At 36.9% G+C, this 20461-nt stretch overlaps 1 protein-coding gene and 1 long non-coding RNA gene across 3 annotated transcripts in view; one reads left to right on the top strand and one right to left on the bottom strand.

The window, feature by feature from the left end:
• The window catches only part of LOC129360778 (platelet-derived growth factor C-like), a 40491-nt gene that overhangs the window by 18217 nt on the left and 1813 nt on the right, over positions 1–20461 (top strand). For both annotated transcript variants that reach the window (XM_055031181.1, XM_055031182.1), the window contains 4 exons: positions 9221–9413; positions 12546–12726; positions 19758–19965; positions 20186–20403. In XM_055031181.1, the coding sequence (XP_054887156.1) occupies positions 9221–9413; positions 12546–12726; positions 19758–19965; positions 20186–20403 (800 nt within the window). The remainder of the gene's footprint in view (positions 1–9220; positions 9414–12545; positions 12727–19757; positions 19966–20185; positions 20404–20461) is intronic.
• Positions 7518–11366, bottom strand: LOC129360779 (uncharacterized). The gene is made up of 3 exons (XR_008606091.1): positions 11242–11366; positions 9255–9394; positions 7518–7629 (listed from the first exon to the last, which is right to left on the bottom strand). It is a non-coding gene; the product is annotated as an uncharacterized LOC129360779 (long non-coding RNA).

Genomic DNA, 20461 nt, shown 5'->3' on the forward strand with positions numbered 1-20461 from the left:
CACTTAAACTGTTATATATTTTCATATATTTTTTGTTCTGCTCATGTGCTTCTATTCTATTTGAGTGTTTAATGACTTTATATAACTTTAAGCAAAGTAAAGAGTCAAATTTGTAAGGACAAATTCAGGCTAAGGTAATTGTACAAATTATGGTGTGATTTCAAGTACATGGGGTCTGCAGTAAATTTAGAGATAATTCCTCACAAACAGTGACAAACTCTTCTGAGCCATTTCTGGCTAATTTCACTGATTCTGTCTTGGAGCGATTCAGCTGCTGCTTCGTGATCAGCTACCAATCCTTGTAGCTGTGTTTAGAGCAAAAAATGGATCTTTGATCAGTCCTAATTGCAGTGTTTGAATATGTTCTCCAGTCTGGCTTGCCACAGATCAAACTGTAATTTTCTCCAAATATCCAGCTGTCCAGCATACAGATGTGACTACAAAGCAGCCTGGAGCTGCCGTCCACAGCTGTGAGGAGGAGTTTGAAATAGACATGGTTCATCTGTCAACACATGTTCTCCAGCCAGAAGGGGAGGCAGGAACTGACTGGATGAAATGTTTTCCAGCCTTTACGTTCCTTCTTCTTCGATTTGCTGTTGGTATTCGCATCAACATTTTTGAATTTTAATTTGGATCTCTAGGAAAAGTAACAACTAATGATGCCAACTTTAGCCCTGTTTGCAGGGATGGGCATCATCTTGGGACGCCGTGTAATAAATAAATTACTCCCCCAATGTGGCGGGATAATTGAAACCTCAGATTTTTGCTGAAATTTATGCTCGTCTTCCAAATATGATGTGGATATGCTGTTTCGCGTTGACTCAAGGAATGACTTGAGTTTATGTTAAATCTACTTTTCTGGCTGCAGGCTATAGCTCAGTGCACTCCTCAGCTGTGAAACAGGAGGCTGCAAACAGAAGAAAATGATTCTTACCCAACAGTGCAATAGATGATGTGAGCCAGCATTTGCATCCTTCTCTTCAGCTTTTTCTTTTTCGTGATGTATGTTACAAGTAGATGGGGTTTTGCTGGCCTGGGACCTGAAAGTTTACAATCCACTCCCATTCTTAGTCCAATGGCAAATAAAAGTACGCCCGGGAAAGCAAAAATGGCCCAGTTAAATTTGGATCCTGCCCGTTTCTGTCCAACTCACAGAGATGCCTATTCTTATTAGATTAGTTTCGTCACAGAACCTCTGAGTTCAGAAATGTATAGTAGCTCATTTGCGTGGAAAGTCTCTGCAGTTATTGAAAATAGCATGTGGTCCCTACAAAAAACTAAAACAAAATTGATTTTGTCTTTTTTACCCTTATAAATTAAGTAAACATTTTTTTTCCCTGATATTGTGTCTCGAAGCTGAGTTTAATGCTCAGGCTTAAATTTTTAGAGGGTCAACACAACGGCTGCAGTTGAGAGTGACACTTAATCTTACATTTCCTGGATGCCAAACTGTGGGCACTAATTAGAGACTACACAGAATCACTGAGGGCTGAGGAGGCATTGTAATCTGAGGAGAGGTTGTATGTGTGTTTCTGTCTCTGGGTAGGATGGACCCAAAGCCTGGGGTGTTAAAAAAATGAAACTTCAGCATAGCTTTGGTGTCTGAGCTTTTCACACTTCACATGTGCACACTCACTTCTGTCTTTCCTATCATTAGCAGCTGTGGCTTTGGAAAACCTTATCGCAATTTGTAATCGCCTCTGCAATAACACTTTGTACATTTCATTTCGGAAATGTTTCATAGCTGTTACTGCAGTTGCATCCATCATGGCTTGAGGGCTTCTTGTTCTTTCCACCTGACAGTAAACGTGGGATATTTTCAATTTACTGGAAACTGGAGCATTTTCATATCTAGAAACTCTGATCTTTGAGTTATGTTACTTTTTTTTTTTTCCTAAGATTTATAAAGTGAATGTGCTTCCTGGTACAAAAAATGGCTGTCTTAACACTGTTTAGCAATACACTGAGCACACAAACATGCATTATAGATTGTTCTGAAGAACAGAAATCAGATTCTTGTTCTGCAGACAGAGTTACGAACATGAGGTGTATCAGGTTGGGTCATCTGATATGATGGACAGATGTCTGATGTGACCTCTGCAGCAGGTGTTGACAGATGTTTCTCTTCTTGTCATGGTTGAAGTTGACCTTTTGGTTAGACCATGGAGACCTTGGACCAGATGACTCTTTCAGTCCCTCCCCCAACAATGTCTCATGCCTCCAGTGGGTTTAGGATTACTGTCATGGTTTTTCTTAAAGTTGTGCATCAGGGGAATTTTAATTTATTTAATATTTACTCTGTTGTAGTGCAATTTATTTTACCCACCTCATTCGTGGACTGATTTTCTTAATTTTTTTGCATGTGTTAATTACTTGACTTGCTATAGACATCTGGTATACATTTCATATCTATGTTTACATTAGACACATTTAAACCAAGAGGTTGATTTGTTTAATATTTATTTTACCTGCTTTGGAATCACATTAATGCCTAAAGGTCATGTCTTCAGCATGGTGTTCAATGTTGAAGTGACATTGACATTAGATCTTTTGAAAAATGTCACTACAATTGACCCGTTTTGTATGAGGTCAGAGTTTCAGGATATGTTCATGAAATGTATCTGAACAATAAATTAGCTCTAACTATTACAGGTTTATCTCGAAGTCTATCTCCATAATGGACGGTAACGATAATGGGTAGGGTCAAGCATGCTGAGGAGAACTTGGACCTCAAAAATAAATGACAGAACTTTTAGTTTTCCAGTTTTTGTTACTAACTGGATTGTCTGCATTGCTAAATGCATGATCTGCTTCTGAGATGTTATTTTATTTGTGAATCTTGGGAGCCATGGTAAACCTTCTGTGACTGACAGATGAGATTTTTTCTCACTGTTTTCTTTTTCTAATATTGAAAACTAACGTAACTTTAAACCATATCAGAAGGAAGGGATGGTGAACCTTTACTGAACCTCTATAACAGTGATGGAGCTCTATATTCAATCAGACAATTCTCTAATATAGAAAATGAACATATGTATTTTGGTTGTTGCATCACGATCAGAGCAGAATTTATGCATCGTTTTAGACTCCTGTGAAATATGGAGAACAATATCATTGGTTAATGTTCTGATGACGTTTAACTTCGGTCCAGATGTGAAGCATCTCGAGGATATGTTGCTTCACTCCCTCTTTTTCAAACAACAATTCATTACATTTTTTGTTTTTGTTTTCCATTATTGGCAACATCACCCAGCATTTGTATTCCCAACCACTCCTTCTTTGGTCAAACATGCAGCACCATATGCTCAGCAGATCAAAGAGCAACTGAAAGGCTCCCATGCAGCCAAATTATTTTTTAATGGTATAGAATTCCTCTGGTGTGTTTCAGCTCCCTTCCTTGCATGACCTACTGTAAACCTAAAAGCAATAAATATCCTAAGCATGGTTGTGAATTTACTGCACCTGCAGTATCCACTGCATGGTCTTAATAAGCTGCAGATGGCGGGGCACTTGAATGAAGGCCCAAATACACACTCTTAAAAGAAGGAAATTCTTTGTTGGGTACAGTTTCACCACCTGAGCAGAGCTCTTTCAGCCATAAACCGCTCAGTTTCCCATTCAGTTTGATGAGGGAGTATAAGGCTGAAATTAAAAGCAATTTGGATTTGGTGTCACACTGACCTGGTTGTCAATTACGGAACAGGAAGTAGCTGTCAGAAGCTCTTATGTTTGATCCATGAGGCTGGTGGGAAAATCTGGTGTATAGATGGCCAAATACTAACCTTGTAATGTGCAAAATCAATTTTAAGAACGTGCTAATAAAAACAATGCTAATTAGTGGATCCTCACATTTCTACCATTCAGAAATAGATTCTATTATGTTTTTAATTACATTCTTCAGTGCTGGATAAACCATAAACGTCTGAATCAATGTTGTCAGCCACAGTGACTGCCTGGAACACAGCATTGTGAATTTCCTGAGTCTAATGAGCGCTATTCAGAAAGGTTCTTATTTCTCCCTAGAGTTGTTTAGGAGCTGTCTGGGCAAAGAGGTCAGTATCAGTTAATCTTTGCTTAAAGCTATTTGAACATTTATTAAAGTTCAGGTATGCAGGAAAACAAATCACTGTGTTTGGGTCAGACCTGTGAGTCTGCATGAGCATGCGTGATTATTGGGCAATGGTATGGGCACCAATCTGTGGCTCTCTGCATACACATCCCTGTTTAGTTTTGGCAGGGGAAAGGTTAATGTTTAACAGCATGGTTGGTTCAGCCACTAACGTGTGAACAAAGCACAATGGCTGCACTGTATTGGCTCGTATTTATTCAGAGTCACTTCCTCCCTCAATAGTCGGCTCGACTTTCCTGACAGGGGAAGAAAGTAGGTCAAGGAAAAGTCATGTTTGAGGTAATTCACTCGAGGGGACTGCTTCTGTGATCATTAGATGACACTGGTTAACCCGAAGAGTGAGGTCATATTCAAGGCAACGTTACACCCAGAATCCTTCCTGACTGGTAGCGTGTCTGAGACATTTTATTGTGTACAGAATAAATCAAACGAAGGCGATCAGTGAGAAGAACAGCTTGAAAAGAAAGACATGATTAATGCTTACAAGAAATCAGAAGTTTATTTCAACCTCCAGCTTTGTTTTCCGCTGCTGTGCTCAAATGAAGGTCACTTTTAAGAACTTTCTGCTTTGATGCAGGTGAACAAAAGATCCAATATGACAAATCTGTTGGAAGATATTCTTGAGTTTTGTGCTGAATGATTTACGCCAAAGACGAAGCTAGTGTAGCTATTTGTGTTAAGCTTGTGGGGATTATGCTGCATACTAACAGAACTTTTGGATCAGACATTGTTTCATCCATAAAGTAGCCTGGAATGTCTGTTAGTTGAGACATAATGCATTCTTTTTCCTCTTCAACGGTGTCCTAAGTGTTTCACTTCATGACTCTTTTAGAATCTTATAAAACAGACTTTCTGGTCAGCATTTATCATTTTGCCAAATAAGGAATAATGTCCTGCATGTTTTCAGAATGATACAAGGAATTCCCACCTCCTTTTTATTCATACCATCTGTCTCTGGAGTCACACATTAAAGAATCATATACTTTTCACATTATTCATAGGGAGATTGTTTGCTAGAGCCAACAGTAATAGAGATGTAATTAAAAGCATGTCACTATGATGGAGGGCCAAGCTTTAATCTCATGAAAGCTATTGGCTTCTTTCCTCCTCAGCCAGCACGGCGTGTAAAAACTGCCGATCATTTTTTTATGTTGAAAGTTTATGCACCACAGTCAAAAGATATTTAAAAATAAAATCACATTTCAACAGAATCCATTTACTATCATTGCATCAATAAATACACTAAACAGCATAAAAAATTGCAGCATTTTTGAAAGACAAAGAGGGATGAAAAAAAATAAAGCTATTGGACATCTATTTTGTAGCCTTGAGGGAAGCTTTTTCTTCTGCACAAAATGGTAGCATGTATTTGGTGAGGCCTTTTGTACTACAGGCCAAACTCCTCACGCATTTATGAAAGAGCCTGTTCATTGAGGAGTCATGCCCGGGCTTTGTTTTCCTTTGCATCTGGCACATTCAGCCTGTTCCCTCCTGGATCATCACCAAACCCAAATGAAAACATCAAAGACATACTGTCAATAAAGAAGAATCGGTTAATTTTTCAGGAATCATTTTCGTCATGCCTCAACTATCCCACTTTTTCTTTATTTTAGAAAGTCTCAGGAGAAATTCCAAGCGGGGATCAAAAGGAGCTTCATCATTTCACTCGAAGTCACTATGAAATTTAACATTTAGTTATAAGGATATTTGTTTTACTCTTAAAATAAAGCCTGAAAAAATATAAAATATACTTCACATTTACTTTTAATTACCCATATCTATCTCAGTAATCCTTCACTGAATGTTGATTTCTTCTTTACCAACTGTAACAGGTTAATACAGGACTTTGGGAATTTCTTCATAAATCGAGATACTGTCCACAGAACGCTGTAACACTTCAGTTTTAGAGCATTGAATGTTGCTGACTCGACAAAGTATTTGTTTATCTTTTACGTTATTTTTTTTGTTTGTTTCTTAAGTATACCAAGCCAAGTTGTTAAACAGCTACAGTTTGAAAACCATCATGATTCTCTGTTTTACATTTCCTACAAAGTCTGTTAACTGATTCACAGAGACCACCTGAGTGACTGTAGAGTTTCACCAGGAATCTTCTTCTCATATGCTGCTATGCAGATGATATTTAACTGTACAACTTCTGCAGGCATCAAAACTGCAGGCTTTAAAAAGCACACAAGTGTTTCCCTAGTAAATGAAGACAAATCTGAAGTTCTTCTTCATGCTCCAGAATAACATAATGTGACTCTTCGTCCTCTTTTGCAAAATCTTCCATCAGGAGACTGGAGGAAATTCTGACCACTTCAACTTTATCTGGTTATGTTCAGTCTCTGGTCATTAACTTTTATCAGTTGTGAAAAATTGCTAAGCTCCATAATATCTGACAACACAAGATTGAAATGATTATCTATCCACTGGTTTCTTCAAGATTGGATTACTGTGATTTATTTTTCACCTGCATTACTGGATCATCTGCAGGTTGCACAGAATGCTTTAGACATCTGACCACATCACAGACAGTTTGTCACATCACACCAATAATCACGTTGGCTTGTTAATGCTTGGAGAAACCCCAATTAACTCACTATGCCATAATTTGTGGTTAATTGACTGTTTGATCATTTGGGAGAGTTTATAGAATGTGTATTCTATAAATTGGATTAGACTTTCAGCTCCTGAGTATAAAAAATCTCAACATGTTGCAAAGTTTTGATGCCGTATGTCCCACACTATTCCTACAAAATCAATGCAAATGCCAACTATTCTCATCACATTGCATAAAAACCAACTGTCCAGGAGTTGCTCACCTCGGCATGCCGACTGTCCAGAGCAGTTCAAACTGACCCACATCCTGTTTGCACTGATATTTATTTTAACCAATTGGAGACATTATTAGAATCTAGTTGAGGCGTTGAACTTTCACCTCCAGATTAATATGCATTAAAAAATTAAGAAGCCTGCTTTATGCCATCCAGGATGGAACAACATCCTGGATGGCATAAGCGAACAAAACAAATAGATCTTTTAATATAAGCTCAGATATCACTGTCATATTTTCTTATATATGTTAAGCTATATATTATAGATCGACCAATAATAGCAATCACATTTGATCTGTTTTCCTGATGAAGTTTAAGTTTTCATTTTTCTCATAATTGTTTCAAGTTGTTTAAACTAAAAGCGTAAATTGTTAGGAAAACTAAATAAGTTTAGATTTATGTTGTGCTTCGAATTATCCAACAAAATGTTTATACAACCAAACCTGAATGTGTTTTTTATTCTCTTATAAAAAACAACATCGAGTTCATGTGAAATTAAAGACAGCCTGGTCTCAATATGCATCTCGAGCAAAAAGACTCTTTATTGCACAGGGGGAAAAGGTTAGTCATCCATTTATTATGCTGTCAAATGTCCAGGAGGACAGTCCCTCGCTTGAGCCCATTAACCTCCTCCTGGTTCTCCTGATCATCTCGTGTATTAGACTCCTGCGAGAATACAGAACGCTCATTAGAGATACACAACACATTCATCTTAACAGGGACCTGTCATACATGAAGCAAGTAAACAACTTTTTAATAAAAGCAGCAATCAGTGAGAAAATGAGCTTTTTGAAGATAAATTTCAGACTGTTTGAAGGATGTAGAAACAACTTTTTACAGCAGAAGAAAATCTAGAAAAAGTCATTCAAATGGAAATGTAACATTGCTTTTCTGACCAGATTTTTCTCATAAGCTAATTGTGATAACATCATTATTAGAACTCGATCAATTATTGTTCTTCATACTAATTTCACCAGAGTTTTTTGACAAAGGTGCTAAAAATGAAAATAAGTCCTTCTATAAACACCAAAACTTCATCCCACGAAATAATACTCTGTTTTAAAACGGATTATGTGAATTTAACATAATAATCATGTACACCACCTTCTAAACTTATTGGCACCCTGCTAACGATGTGTTAAAAAACTCAATCAATGTATTATTTATTGAAGCAGTAGAATGTCACAATCTGTAATTTATTACATTCATTTTGTTATGCCTGTTATGTTTCCTATAACACAGGAGTAACAGAAAAACTTTATTAATTCTTTACCTGTTTTAAATGAAAGTTTTTAACATTTAATTTAATTTCCTCATGACTTCCTTCTCCTCTAGTTTGTACGTATATATTTCTTCAACATGCCATTCATAAGATTAAATAAGTTCATCTTCACAGAGACAAGAACATTTCCACTCTCAAGTTATCTGCTAATGCAAAGGAGACAGACAACAGGACTTACACTCACAATGAATTTAATGAATATCATCTTCATTATCATTATCTTCTTCATCATCGTATCCTTTTTCCAGACACATAAAAGGTCCATAGTAAAGAGATTAAAACACACACACACACTACATACAAACTCAATTTTATTAGTGAGGTTGTGTTTCCACCAGCAAGGCTTGTAGATGAAAATATCCTTTCAGCTGTTTTGCTATGAATCCCTGGCAAACTGAGTGATTAAAAGCCCACAGCAGATAAAGTGGGCTTTATTAAACCCAACAGACTACGCCACATTTAATTTACGAAGTAGCCAAGTAATTTACTAATAATGTGTGTTTAAAGATGAACTTACATGTAAGGCACCGATAATTTAACGATATCTGCTTGCATAGTTTAATGTGAGAAACACATATTTTAGTTAACGTTCTGGATTTCCTGAGGGAGAGTTGAGAAACGTATTAGCATGTTTGAATTAGAATCAAATATGCTAATTTAAAAAATTCATTACCAAAGGAGTAGCAGGTGAGACATAAAATAGAAATAAAATAATGAAAACTTGATACTTTTTTGAGCAAACAATCAGGATACAGTTTGCTTATTTATTCAGGTATAGATTTCACACTTGGTCGCTTTCTATTTGCTCTGTCACTTACAGTCCTAAATACTTTGAACTCTGTCTTTATAAAGGTTTAAGAGATGTGAATACTTCACAGGGCACCATGCATGATGGTAGTTATCTGATCTGATCTGTCAGTCAAACCAGAATTTGTTAAAAGCCAACATAAATCAAATATTTGCTTTCCGTTTCAGGAGTTCAGGAATCCCTTCAGGAAAAAGTCTTAACTGTGTCTGGAGAGGGAATGATCCACAGCCCAGACTTCCCACACACTTATCCCAGGGATACCATGCTGGTCTGGAGACTGGTGGCGGCCGACAACATGAGGATCCAGCTCACATTTGACAAGAACTTTGGCCTGGAGGATCCTGAAGATGGAATATGCAAGTAAGACAATAAAGTCATGATGTGATATTTAAAAAGGTCCCCCTTTACATCCCATCCAATGATGAAAAAAAAAAAAAAAAAAAAAAAAACACAATTAAAAAAAACAAAATCACACACATTAAGAAATATAGCTATTCTTAACATAAAAGACCACATTGCACATTTGTTAGAAAATTAACAGTTTTGGTCGACGACCATCACACATTGGCTTTCCTCAAAGGCATGTCAGATACATGTTGTTTGGTGAAAAAAAGAGAAGCATGTCCCATCTGGATTGTTGTCCCGTCTTTAAAGATTTAAAGTTGGTGTGTGGCCATTTGTGAAATTGCCTTCAGCCTGCCACATCAGGCCCTGAATATCGAAAACTCCCACAGCAGAGTGATTTGTTCTGCCTGAAACGCCTCAATGACGTTGATCAGAACATCATATTTCACATGATGAGGTCGACAGTTTCAGCTGCTTACTAAATAGTTTGAATGACACGCCCTGAATGGAAACATACAAACACAACTGCATACCACAGTATATCATCAGCTTCATTGACTTTCAGTTATTGGTGGGCTTCACTTCTGTTGTCATTCAGTTTAAATGGACTTCCCAATTCCTAATGATCGATTTATTTGGTCTGCTTAAAACTCAGTGCCGGGATGTCTGTGAATCACTGGTTGGAGAAGTGGAGCTTTACTAGGGAAACGTGGAGTAGACAGGAGGATGGAGAGCTCGGTTGAAATACCTGGAGAGCCCTCTAATGGATGATGAATGGAACTACTGCTTCCATCGGAGCTGTAAAAGTTGTCAGGTCATGTAATAAAACAATTCACCAAGGTGGAATAAATACTATGAAGCTTTAAATACAGCATGTCCTCAAAATATAGCCGATAATAGGAGGTGTTTTTATTCCGGTTCTGATCTTGATCCAGAGTCTTGTTAAAACGGTGCTGCAGGTTTTCACTGTGGATGTCGAGCCTTTAGCTCAACATCACTTTTCATTTTTATGTGTTCATTTGCTGCTGACTGAAGGAACCCACACAGCTCTGGATCCACACACCTGTGTAGTTCTTGTCTTGTGTAAACAGGACTGATGTCCTGTTTACACAAGACATCAGTCTTGCCGTCAAAACCCTGAGAGTGAAAGTTGCTCCATGATTCAGAGTGCAGACTAACAGCGCTTGTGCTGTCCCTTCTTTACCAGCCTGAACATGTCATAGATTTTAGAGACCATCGTAAGAGACAATAACATCCTTTTCCAGGTCCAGAGAAGTCAGCACCTCACCATCACCTTCCTCCCCCTCAACTCAACAGGTTTTGGACAGATGCCAAGATGCAGACTCCTGGCAGCGTTGGCAGGCTGAATGAATGTACAGGAAATGATGTACATTTACAAACATGTTTCAATGTCTTTTTTCTTTCATTCCCTCAATTTCTTCATTTCTACTCCACACTCAAACATACATACAAACATATCCTCCTGGCCGTTTCTTCTTTTATATCTGTGTTTAAAAATGTATTCACAATTTTTTTTTTCCCTCAGACATTCCTAACACGGCTGTTAGAGGAAAAAAAAAAACAATCTAACACAAAGCTATTGATGCCAGGCATTTACCTTCGTGTCACTGCTTTGTGATTCAAATAAACAAGCATGCCGTGTCCTATGCAGTGATCCACAGCAATGACAGGGGCCAAAGCAAACAAGCAGTGGGAGACGTGTTCAGCTCCGGTTGCAAGCCTGGAGCAAGATCTGTGTGTTAAGATGTGAGAAAGGGGCTGTATAGTTGAGATCCTCATCTGCTATTCTGTTTGTCTGTGGCGAGATGAAAAGCATTCTTACCAAATCCACTGGAGGAGAAGCATATTGAAGAGGGATTGCTCTCGCTGCTGGTTGGCATGGCAGCAGAGTCGTGCTTGTCAGCTCCCAGACACGACTGTTTCCAGAAATGCATTTGTGCCCTGTGTCTTCAGTCTGAAAAGAGAGGACTAAAGAAAATGTGTTTGTTCTGTTAATATGCGTCATTGCCGTGGCGGATTCTGTCTATTAATAATTGACGAGGTGAAAACAGCGTAGGAGAAAGCTTTTTGAATATTAAGTACAGTTTACTGCACACTGCTGCGTGCATAAGGCATCGTTTTCATTTCAAATTTTTATTTAAAAATATTTCAGTTCTCAACAGTTTATGAAGTTTGGTACATTCAGTTTGTCAGTGCTCTGGATAATCTGAGAAAAAAACTACTGTTTAACATGGTGAGTCTGAACACATGGTGATGCGTAATGATCAAGCAATTCTGCATAATTGATAAGCCATCTGTCAGAACCAGGGATTTGTCAGAGTGGCAAGTTTTAGAAAAAGGCTTTTCCTCAGGAACATTTCACAATGTATAAAACAGAAAAAGGTATAAACTGATGGATTCCAGATGAAGTTAAAATGAATGTGTTTTTGCAAAGGATCAAGGATGCAACTTGAGTTTTTCTGATAGTTTTTTTTTTTTTGTTCAGACAACAGCTTGCAGTATATGCAAATCCCCAACTAAAACGGTGGAAATTAAAACGTTCACCTTCAAAGAAAACTCAGTTAAAGCTTTGCTCATGTCAGAACAAGTTGTTTTGTAAAAATAATTTTGAACTGAGCCTGCAGGAAAAATAAACAATATACCTAAAATCTAAATATCCAAATTGACAGCAGTAAATGAGAGGTTAGCGCTTCTGTTGATGCAAATGGCAAAGTGATTAGGAGTCAGAGACGGCTGAAGTGGAGGCAGTGCAATCTCCACAGGAGTATTAATAATAAAATGCTGAACTCCTGAACTGCAGTAAACAAGAACTGGAGACACTCAGTGTTAGCACTGACACAACAAATGAGACTGGATTGGGGCTAAGAGCATCTGCACCTTATACTCTTTACTGGATTTATGGGTTTAACAGGTTGGCCCGTGGAGAGAAATCTCTGTAAAGATACAAGATGACAAAGTTCTACAGAGCAACCAAGAAAAGCATCTTTTGGCATTCAAAAATTTCAAGAGATGCTTTACGTTCATGATTTAAGCCAGAAAACACCATATTTCAACATTTTAACTAAACTTTCTTACCAGAATAAGCAACATTATGACTTTCTACCATTTTCTGCCCCACTCTCCTAGATATGACTTTGTGGAAATAGAGGATCCCACTGAGAAGACGATCCTGGGTCGTTGGTGTGGGTCACAATCTGCACCAACAAGTCAAAAATCCAAAGGCAGCCAAGTTATTGTTCGTTTCATATCGGATGAATACTTCCCCTCTGAGCCTGGATTCTGCCTCCACTACTCTCTGCTTCCTGTGGTAGGTAAAACATCAGTGAACAGGAGTTGAAGAATGATCATTGCGGGTACCTAAACCATTTATGCCCACCCGGGGAATTCACCTGACAATAAGCGATGTCACTCTGTGCATGCACAATGAAAAATCATCTGCTTGGTATACCCCACATGGTGCCTTGATTTGCAATAATCTATTTCTGACTCTTTGGTCTCAAGGTTTTATGTATCATTGGGGAGAAATTATGTTTAAGTTATGTTGGAATGTAGCAACATCTGGTACATGTACTTCCATTTATTACAGCTGTAAAGATCACCAGACTCCACATCACTGCACACACATTTACAGAAGCAGTCAAATAAACAAAAAGAAGTCAACATGTGCTGCAAGGAAATTACTGACAACAATTTACTTGAAAATTGGCTTTTAGATGTTAGACCCGGAAAATTACCGATGTAACTAATACACTGAAGTTAATGTTGTTTTGATATATTGCATAGTTTTGAAAGCAGAGCCAACTTTATCTAGGATTTCTTTTAGCAGAACAAATTCTGATGCAATGCATAGACTCTTGGGAGAATTTATTCAGCGGACTGAAATAAAATGTATTGAGCGTTAAACGCTTTATCCATATATAATTTTACTGAAGAGAAATTACATTTGCTCCATTTTCATAGCCTTTGCCAAAGTTGAATACAAAGTCATTCATCCATTTGGTGAATTACTTTATATTTCATACAATTCAAACTATTTGACAAACTGAGAGCACATGCCCACTTTTAAAGTGGGTAGCGGGTGCAAGATTTTTACATTATGATTTTACAAAGAATGTCAAAATGTTTAAATAAACTGAAAAGAAGAAGAAAACATGTGACACATTTGAACATTTTGCATATAGATAAATCAGGTGATTTTTGTCTTCATCTGTCATCTTTTCATTTATTTTTGTTCCTCTGCAACTTCTTTCCCTCAGTACAGCAGACCACACACAGCGATGCATGCTCCCGGTCCTTTTGTCCCGGTTTAAACCCAGAGATAAACTCAAGAGACAACTGCTACGTTTCAACCTGTCCTGCTCTGTTTACCTGCTTTAAGTAAATAAAGTTATGCATTAATCCCTATTGGTTGAATTGAGCAGAAGTAGATAGGGTTAGTGTAAGTGCATTCTAATACTTATGTAACTTTTATTCTGCTTCTTTTATTGTTGCCTCACCAATCTTTCTACATTAAATCCCACATCAAGATTTATGACGGGAACATGAACTAAGAAGGAGTTTGTGGATATTATAAAAATTATACAAAGGTCACGGTGTACTTCACACTGATAAAAGAGCAGGGCATTGAAACTTTCAGCAGGAAAAGATAAAAGCCTGCACTGTTACTTCTTGCTATAGTGAAGATTCAACTGAACTTGCCTGTTTGATGGGTTAAAACAGGATAATTAATCCAGAAATGTAATTCTCACTTCTTTCAAGCTCTACAGAAAGTTTATGTATTAATCAAAATAAGTTATTCATTATTGTGGATTTTTGTAGCAGAATTGTGATCTAAAAAGACAACACCTGCAACACAGTGACTGCAGGTGCAACTCAAATCTCCCAGTGACATTAATTAAACTCATTCAGAGTCACATAAGGAACTCTGCTGTGATGAAGACTCCTTTACCTCAGCATGTGGAATGATGTTGGTGATGACTCAGCAGAAAAGTCTGAACTGTTTTCTGATTCTTTCAGAGAATCAATAACCATTTAGTGGCACTTAAAGACAGCATACATACCAATAAACTTCCAGTCCAAGATGGTCAAGCAATTTATTAAATATGCAAAAAAAAAGAAAGGATTAACTCATCTTTTCTACTTCGCTTCACCTGAGCACCAGATAGTTTGAACTTGGATGCAGTTGGGTTTTCCTCCACATAAACGATCCTAAACAGGCATCAAAGCTGGTTTTGGAATAGATAAAACAGACAAATATTCAGCTTCTCTATTCACTCAACCCCACTGAAAATTTGTTAATTATGGGTAAAAGTTGTATAGCTATAAACCTGAGTGGATTAAAGAATATTCCCACTAAATTTCACCTTATACTTTTAAAATTCATTAAATCAGCTGTTTTATTATCTTTTATACAAAAACAGAATGATTCAAAACAATTATTAAAAGCAAAAACAAATAAAACGTCCATGTTTTTAAACCTTTAACATTTTGCATGATTGGACCTGATGCTTTACAAAATCTGCTTCCTTTCTTTATGCTCAGATCCACTTAAAAATTATTCATCAAAATGATTCACCAAAATCTTCAACAAAAAAAAACAGCTTGACTGCAGCTACACGGACAATCTACGGACAATTTCAAATGATTTATCTCCATTACTAAAATAGCTTTAAAATAGTGAACAGCTTCGTCATTCGAGACAAAGTTTTTCTTTCATAGTCAAACTGTTAAAGGTGCAGGAAACCATTTGGGAGAAAAGGAAAGCTTTGGGCTTCAAATGCTCAGTTTGTCTCCCCTTTGAACTCGTGTCCGACAGAGGAGGAGCCCGCTGAACAGCAGCGCTCTGTGTTTCCTCTGTGGTCAACCAGCAGCTACTGGAACCTCATGCCACGCAGAGGCCAGCTCTGTAGTTTCTATTTAAACAAGCAATGATTCCACCCTACCACTTCCATGGAATGGGAAGAGGGGAACAAAATAAAACTCTGTCTGTAATCCACAGGAAGAAATTTTAAGAAGAAAAAGAAACAGTCGAGGCAAAAAGGTTGTGAAAACATGGAGGAGAAGGGGCCTGTTGAATGGAGCGTGACGGGCGCTGAGTGGTGGGCGTTGTGGGTTAAGGGAGCAAACAAAACATACATCATTGTCTTGGGGTGCTGAGGTCTCAATCCAGAACTGAGCGGCACTGGCCCAAGAAATCACTCAACTGGCTTGTTTTTTAAGGGATAAAAAGGAGTTGTACGCAGCTGAGACGAAACAAATGCAGGTTTATTTAAATAGTGGCGCATGCTGCGCAGAGCTCATAAGATCTATTTAGTAAAAAACAAACAGAAGCTTTTGAGAAAGCTTCTGTGTAAAACTTGGTTAAAAATCAATGCAGGAGTCTTCTTTGCCATGATTAAACTAAGGTCTGTTTTTACACTGACCTTAATTACAGTTTATTATGTGTAGTGAAAGAAAGTAAACTACTTTTTCGTGTACAGAAAACCTTGATGCTTACTCAAAGTTCTGTTGTGCAGGGAAGTGGTTTGCAGCTGCATGTGAAAGAATATATTGTTTTCAAAAGCTTTCCCAGGATGCTATTTCAGAATTGTCATCTCAACATGGTCAGTTGAACCTGTCATTTTAGCTACCAGGAATAAGATTATGGGCTTTTGCGTGAGAAGAACACCGAGTGTGGAACACCGCTTGGAAACGGGCCTGTTCTCTGGGGTCAGAGGGCAAAATGTTCCACTTTCATTCTGGCCCGATAAACAGAAACGCTCAACTTTTTACAACCAGCACACACTTGCTAAACCAAAACAATATCCCTGCTACTCTTTGATGCTTTTTAGTATCTATATATTACACCTGGCAGAATTGAAATTAATATCTTTTAAAGAGCCTCAAGAAAACATTGTGAAATGGGCCTATCAAATTGAATTAGTGATATAATATACCTGATTGATTACTCCAAGATGCTTTTTATACCTAAAGCATCATCTTTTTAAAAAAATCAGCAAGGATGTTCTTCCACTGATTTTATTCTGTTTTTTATTTGACCTTTGACCCTCAGCTGACTGCTGGGCCAGTGGGTCCATGTACATCTGTCACTTCTGCTTGTAAAGTCAAATCAGCTTGCTGTTTTTGAATCTGCACCAAGCCAAAGTTAAAGGTTATTTCACTCACCTTACTTCAGTCTGTACTGTTTATCTTGTGTTGCTTTTTGTCTTGATTTTGATTTTCTATTGTTCCCATAGATGCACACTGACTGATTTTAAAGGTCTCAACTGAAAATGAGGCGTTTCAAATGTGTCAAATGCGTCTTCTGATTTTCTAATGAAACTGACATGTTTTTTAAAGGACTACTGTCTGAAGCTAATCCTGAAGCATGCTGTGGTTGCATCATTGGCATTCAAAAGCTGTAAATGGTCTTTGCCCTTCCTTACTTGTTACTACTTGTCATGTCATTTCACAAGTTCTTTTCCCAGGAGACAGAAAAATACAAATACGATTTTAACATAAATACAATTTATAGTACACAATTCTAATCCAGGGTTTTTTTTTTATATAAGTCTTATGTATTTCAACTTAATCCAGTTCAATTCAACAATATTTTGTTAATCTCTAAAAGCTTCTATAGCTATCAGCATTACAGAGGTCTTAAAGAAACCTCTGACTGAACACACTGTTGTTTTTTTATTTCATGCCTAGGTTGACTCAAGTATTGGTTTGTAATTTTCATATTGAATAGAGATAAATCCACAAATATTTGCACTGTTTTATTTTAAACTACTCACACATCTCCAAGCAGCATTTCTTCATTACTAATTTAGCTGTATGAATTACTTAGGAGCCATATTGGTTCCCAGAAATGTCTTTTCAATCTCTTTTTTTTTTTTCCTTTCCTTTCCAAAAGCTTTTAGGCACAGCTGCAAGAAGCGTCTTAAATACTTGTGACAATGTTTCCTTTTACATGTCAGTCAGATAAGAGAGTTAGGGTTAGGAAGCCAGCGATTTGACATTTTGCTTGAACAGAACTGAAATCAGTCTCTTCTGTTGTGGGAGGACCAAAGCCAAGTTTTCAATCTTTTGTTTGAGAGTTGCAGCCAGGAGAACTGAGAGCTGGAAACAAATAACACTGTGACCCATTCAGAGGCACAACAACATGCTGCTATGCAAAGTGGGCAGAGGAGGTGAAAGAGATGTAATGACATTTGACAGCTTAATAAAAGTCTGTCGTTATTTCATATTGCTGTTCTGTCTGGAGGGTACAGTATTTTGAATATAGTCACAACTATATGCATCTACTAGAAATATTCTGAATGTCTTTTTTTGTCAAGGAGAATGTAAATTGTGAAATGAATAGTATTTAATATTCACTAATCAAATAAAACGAAAGTGTAAAGAATATAAAATTTCTCAGCTATCAAAGCGAAAGTTCTTGTATGTTTTGGAAACGCATGATATAAAAAGGCTTATAAAATGACAAAGATAATGATGAGACTGCCTCTGTCAAATATTCAAATGTTTCAAATACATCAAAATGAATCTGGCTGAGAAATATTCCAGTCAGAAAAAGAGTTTCTTTATAAACAGCTGGGAAACCTGTTCAACGTCCAACAATGTCTGTTTCTGAATAATCCGTACCAGTTCTGACTGGTCGCTAATTTTACTCACGAAAACTTGGTCGATTTTTTTTTTTAACCAAATAATAAGTGCTAATAAAAGAAGAAAAAAACTCATCTGAAGCTCTGATAAATAATAACTGTGGTCTTATGAAAGAAAAATAGCCATTGGATGAGTTACATTTTAATGCTTTACAATCATTTTCTAAAATTGTATTTTAAAGTAAACATTACAAATAATAATCTAGTTAAAAGTTAAAAACAAATGGTCTGATGAAGTTTTATAAAAGCAAAGAGTATCACAGCAGAACTTTTGTTCATTAAAATGACTCACAAACATTGTTTAACTTTTGGTTATTTAGAATTATATTAAACATGTTTAGAGTTTAAAGGAAACATTACACATATCTTTAATTTTTAAAGGAAACATCAAACATTTTTTTTATTTTTAAATATATACTAGAAAAGTTTTTTTCTAGTAAAACTTTTCCATTAACAATACTAATTATTTGTCCAAATTTTACCCATATCTGACTTCTACTAATATAAAATGGTACATTTTCAAATAGATTTAATTCTTATGGTTGCCAAACATAATTAATAGAATTATGTTTATTTATTCATTTTTGAGAATTAGAAGTTCAAAGCCTTTCTCTGCTTTTGCATTTAGATAATTCCAGTAATGTTGAGGTTAATAAAATGCCCAAAAAATGTAATGTCATTTAAATCAGCACTTTGCTGTGGATATTTCACAGCAAACATATTTTTCTTTTTGAAGACTATTTTATTTTCCCATTTTCACTTAGATATCCAAAACATCAAGTTTCTACATGTCAGAGAAAAGTCTTCAGATCTCGACCTCGTATTAATTCAAAGGGAAACAGACTGCAAATCAGAGATTTATGTTTAAATTCTCTGTGCTTTTCACTTGAAGTTCTGGTTATTTGTATCAAATGTGAAGCTACAACAGTTAGGATTTGTAGACAAATTTTGCATTCCTTCAGACCTGTAACATGTTTAATTAGAGTATAGAAAATCCTTCACAACATATTCTTTTCCATTCTTACTTCTGCATTATTAACCTTTCTGAGTGCAATAAGCAGAAAGTTTATTGCTCAGGGACTGACAGCGAGGTCACTGACACAAAAAATCAAAGCCATCTCCATAAAATATATAAAGTATCTTTACTTTTTATGTTATCAAGCTACTTACTCAGTTTTGCACAAACTAAGTAAATTTCAGCATTAGTTCACCACACAGTATTATTTGCTATTCACTGACTTCACAAAAAGAAAATCAATTTTCAATCATAAAACATTTTAAGATTTGTAAAAAGCAAGAAACAGCAATTTGTGTCGATGTCACAGAACAGCAACGAGCAGAACCCAAAAGCAGGCTGGTGAAAATCAGCAGTTTCACTTTAAACGCTTTAAAAAACTAAGGACTAGCAATACATGATACACAAGAGTAACACAAGGAACCAATAATGGAATATTCTGACCAGGATAAAATAAAAGCAATCATAAAGGAACTGACAATGACAAGCAATTGACAAAACCTAAAATATCAACATTTTTAATGCTTTTCACATTTTTATTAATTTTACATGAAAATATAATCAGATTTTGTAGACAACTTAAAGAAGGTGAAGTCAGATTGTCGTAACTGTTAAAGATTGTCACTGAATCATCATGAATATGGAGTAGATTGATTTATTTGATCATTCTTTGTGCAGAGTGCATCAGAGCCAGAGGCCACCACGCAGCCCCCTCCGTCCCTGGAGGGTGTTGAGGAGTTGTTGGAGGCGGTGGCGGTGCTCAGCACAGTGGAGGACGTCATGAAGTATCTGGAACCGGAGCGATGGCAGCTGGATATGGAGGAGCTGGACAAACCCACGTGGCACGTCTTGGGGAAGTCGTTCATCTTCAACAGGAAGGCCAGAGGTAGAGCATTTCATCTTCTAGATTTTAATTTCTGCTCTAGAAACATGTTTAAAACCTTGCTAAAAGAAAACTAAATAAATACGTGAAAAGAACAAATACTAAAACAGGAATTGAATGCAAGCTCTGTAAACTTCACCATAAATTTCCTCTCTGCTTTGAAACTGGGATAAATATTTTTGCACTGAGGTTATTCTGGGTCTTCTTCTGTGTCTTTGAGAAGGAGCTGATCTCAATCTGCTGAGGGAAGAAGTTCGGCTGTACAGCTGCACGCCACGCAACTACTCAGTGTCTTTGCGAGAGGAGCTGAAAAGGACAGATGTCATTTTCTGGCCCAGCTGCCTCCTTGTAAAACGCTGTGGTGGAAACTGTGCCTGCTGCTCTCATCGCTGCGTTGACTGCCAGTGCGTGCCAGCAAGGGTCACAAAGAAATACCATGAGGTAAGCATCACTTCAGAGATCAAACTTTAAAACTTTTTTTATCTTGTGAACCAAAAAG

Source organism: Poeciliopsis prolifica, unplaced genomic scaffold, assembly GCF_027474105.1.
Source record: "Poeciliopsis prolifica strain line A6 unplaced genomic scaffold, Auburn_PproV2 SCAFFOLD006, whole genome shotgun sequence".
Lineage (NCBI taxonomy): Eukaryota > Metazoa > Chordata > Actinopteri > Cyprinodontiformes > Poeciliidae > Poeciliopsis > Poeciliopsis prolifica.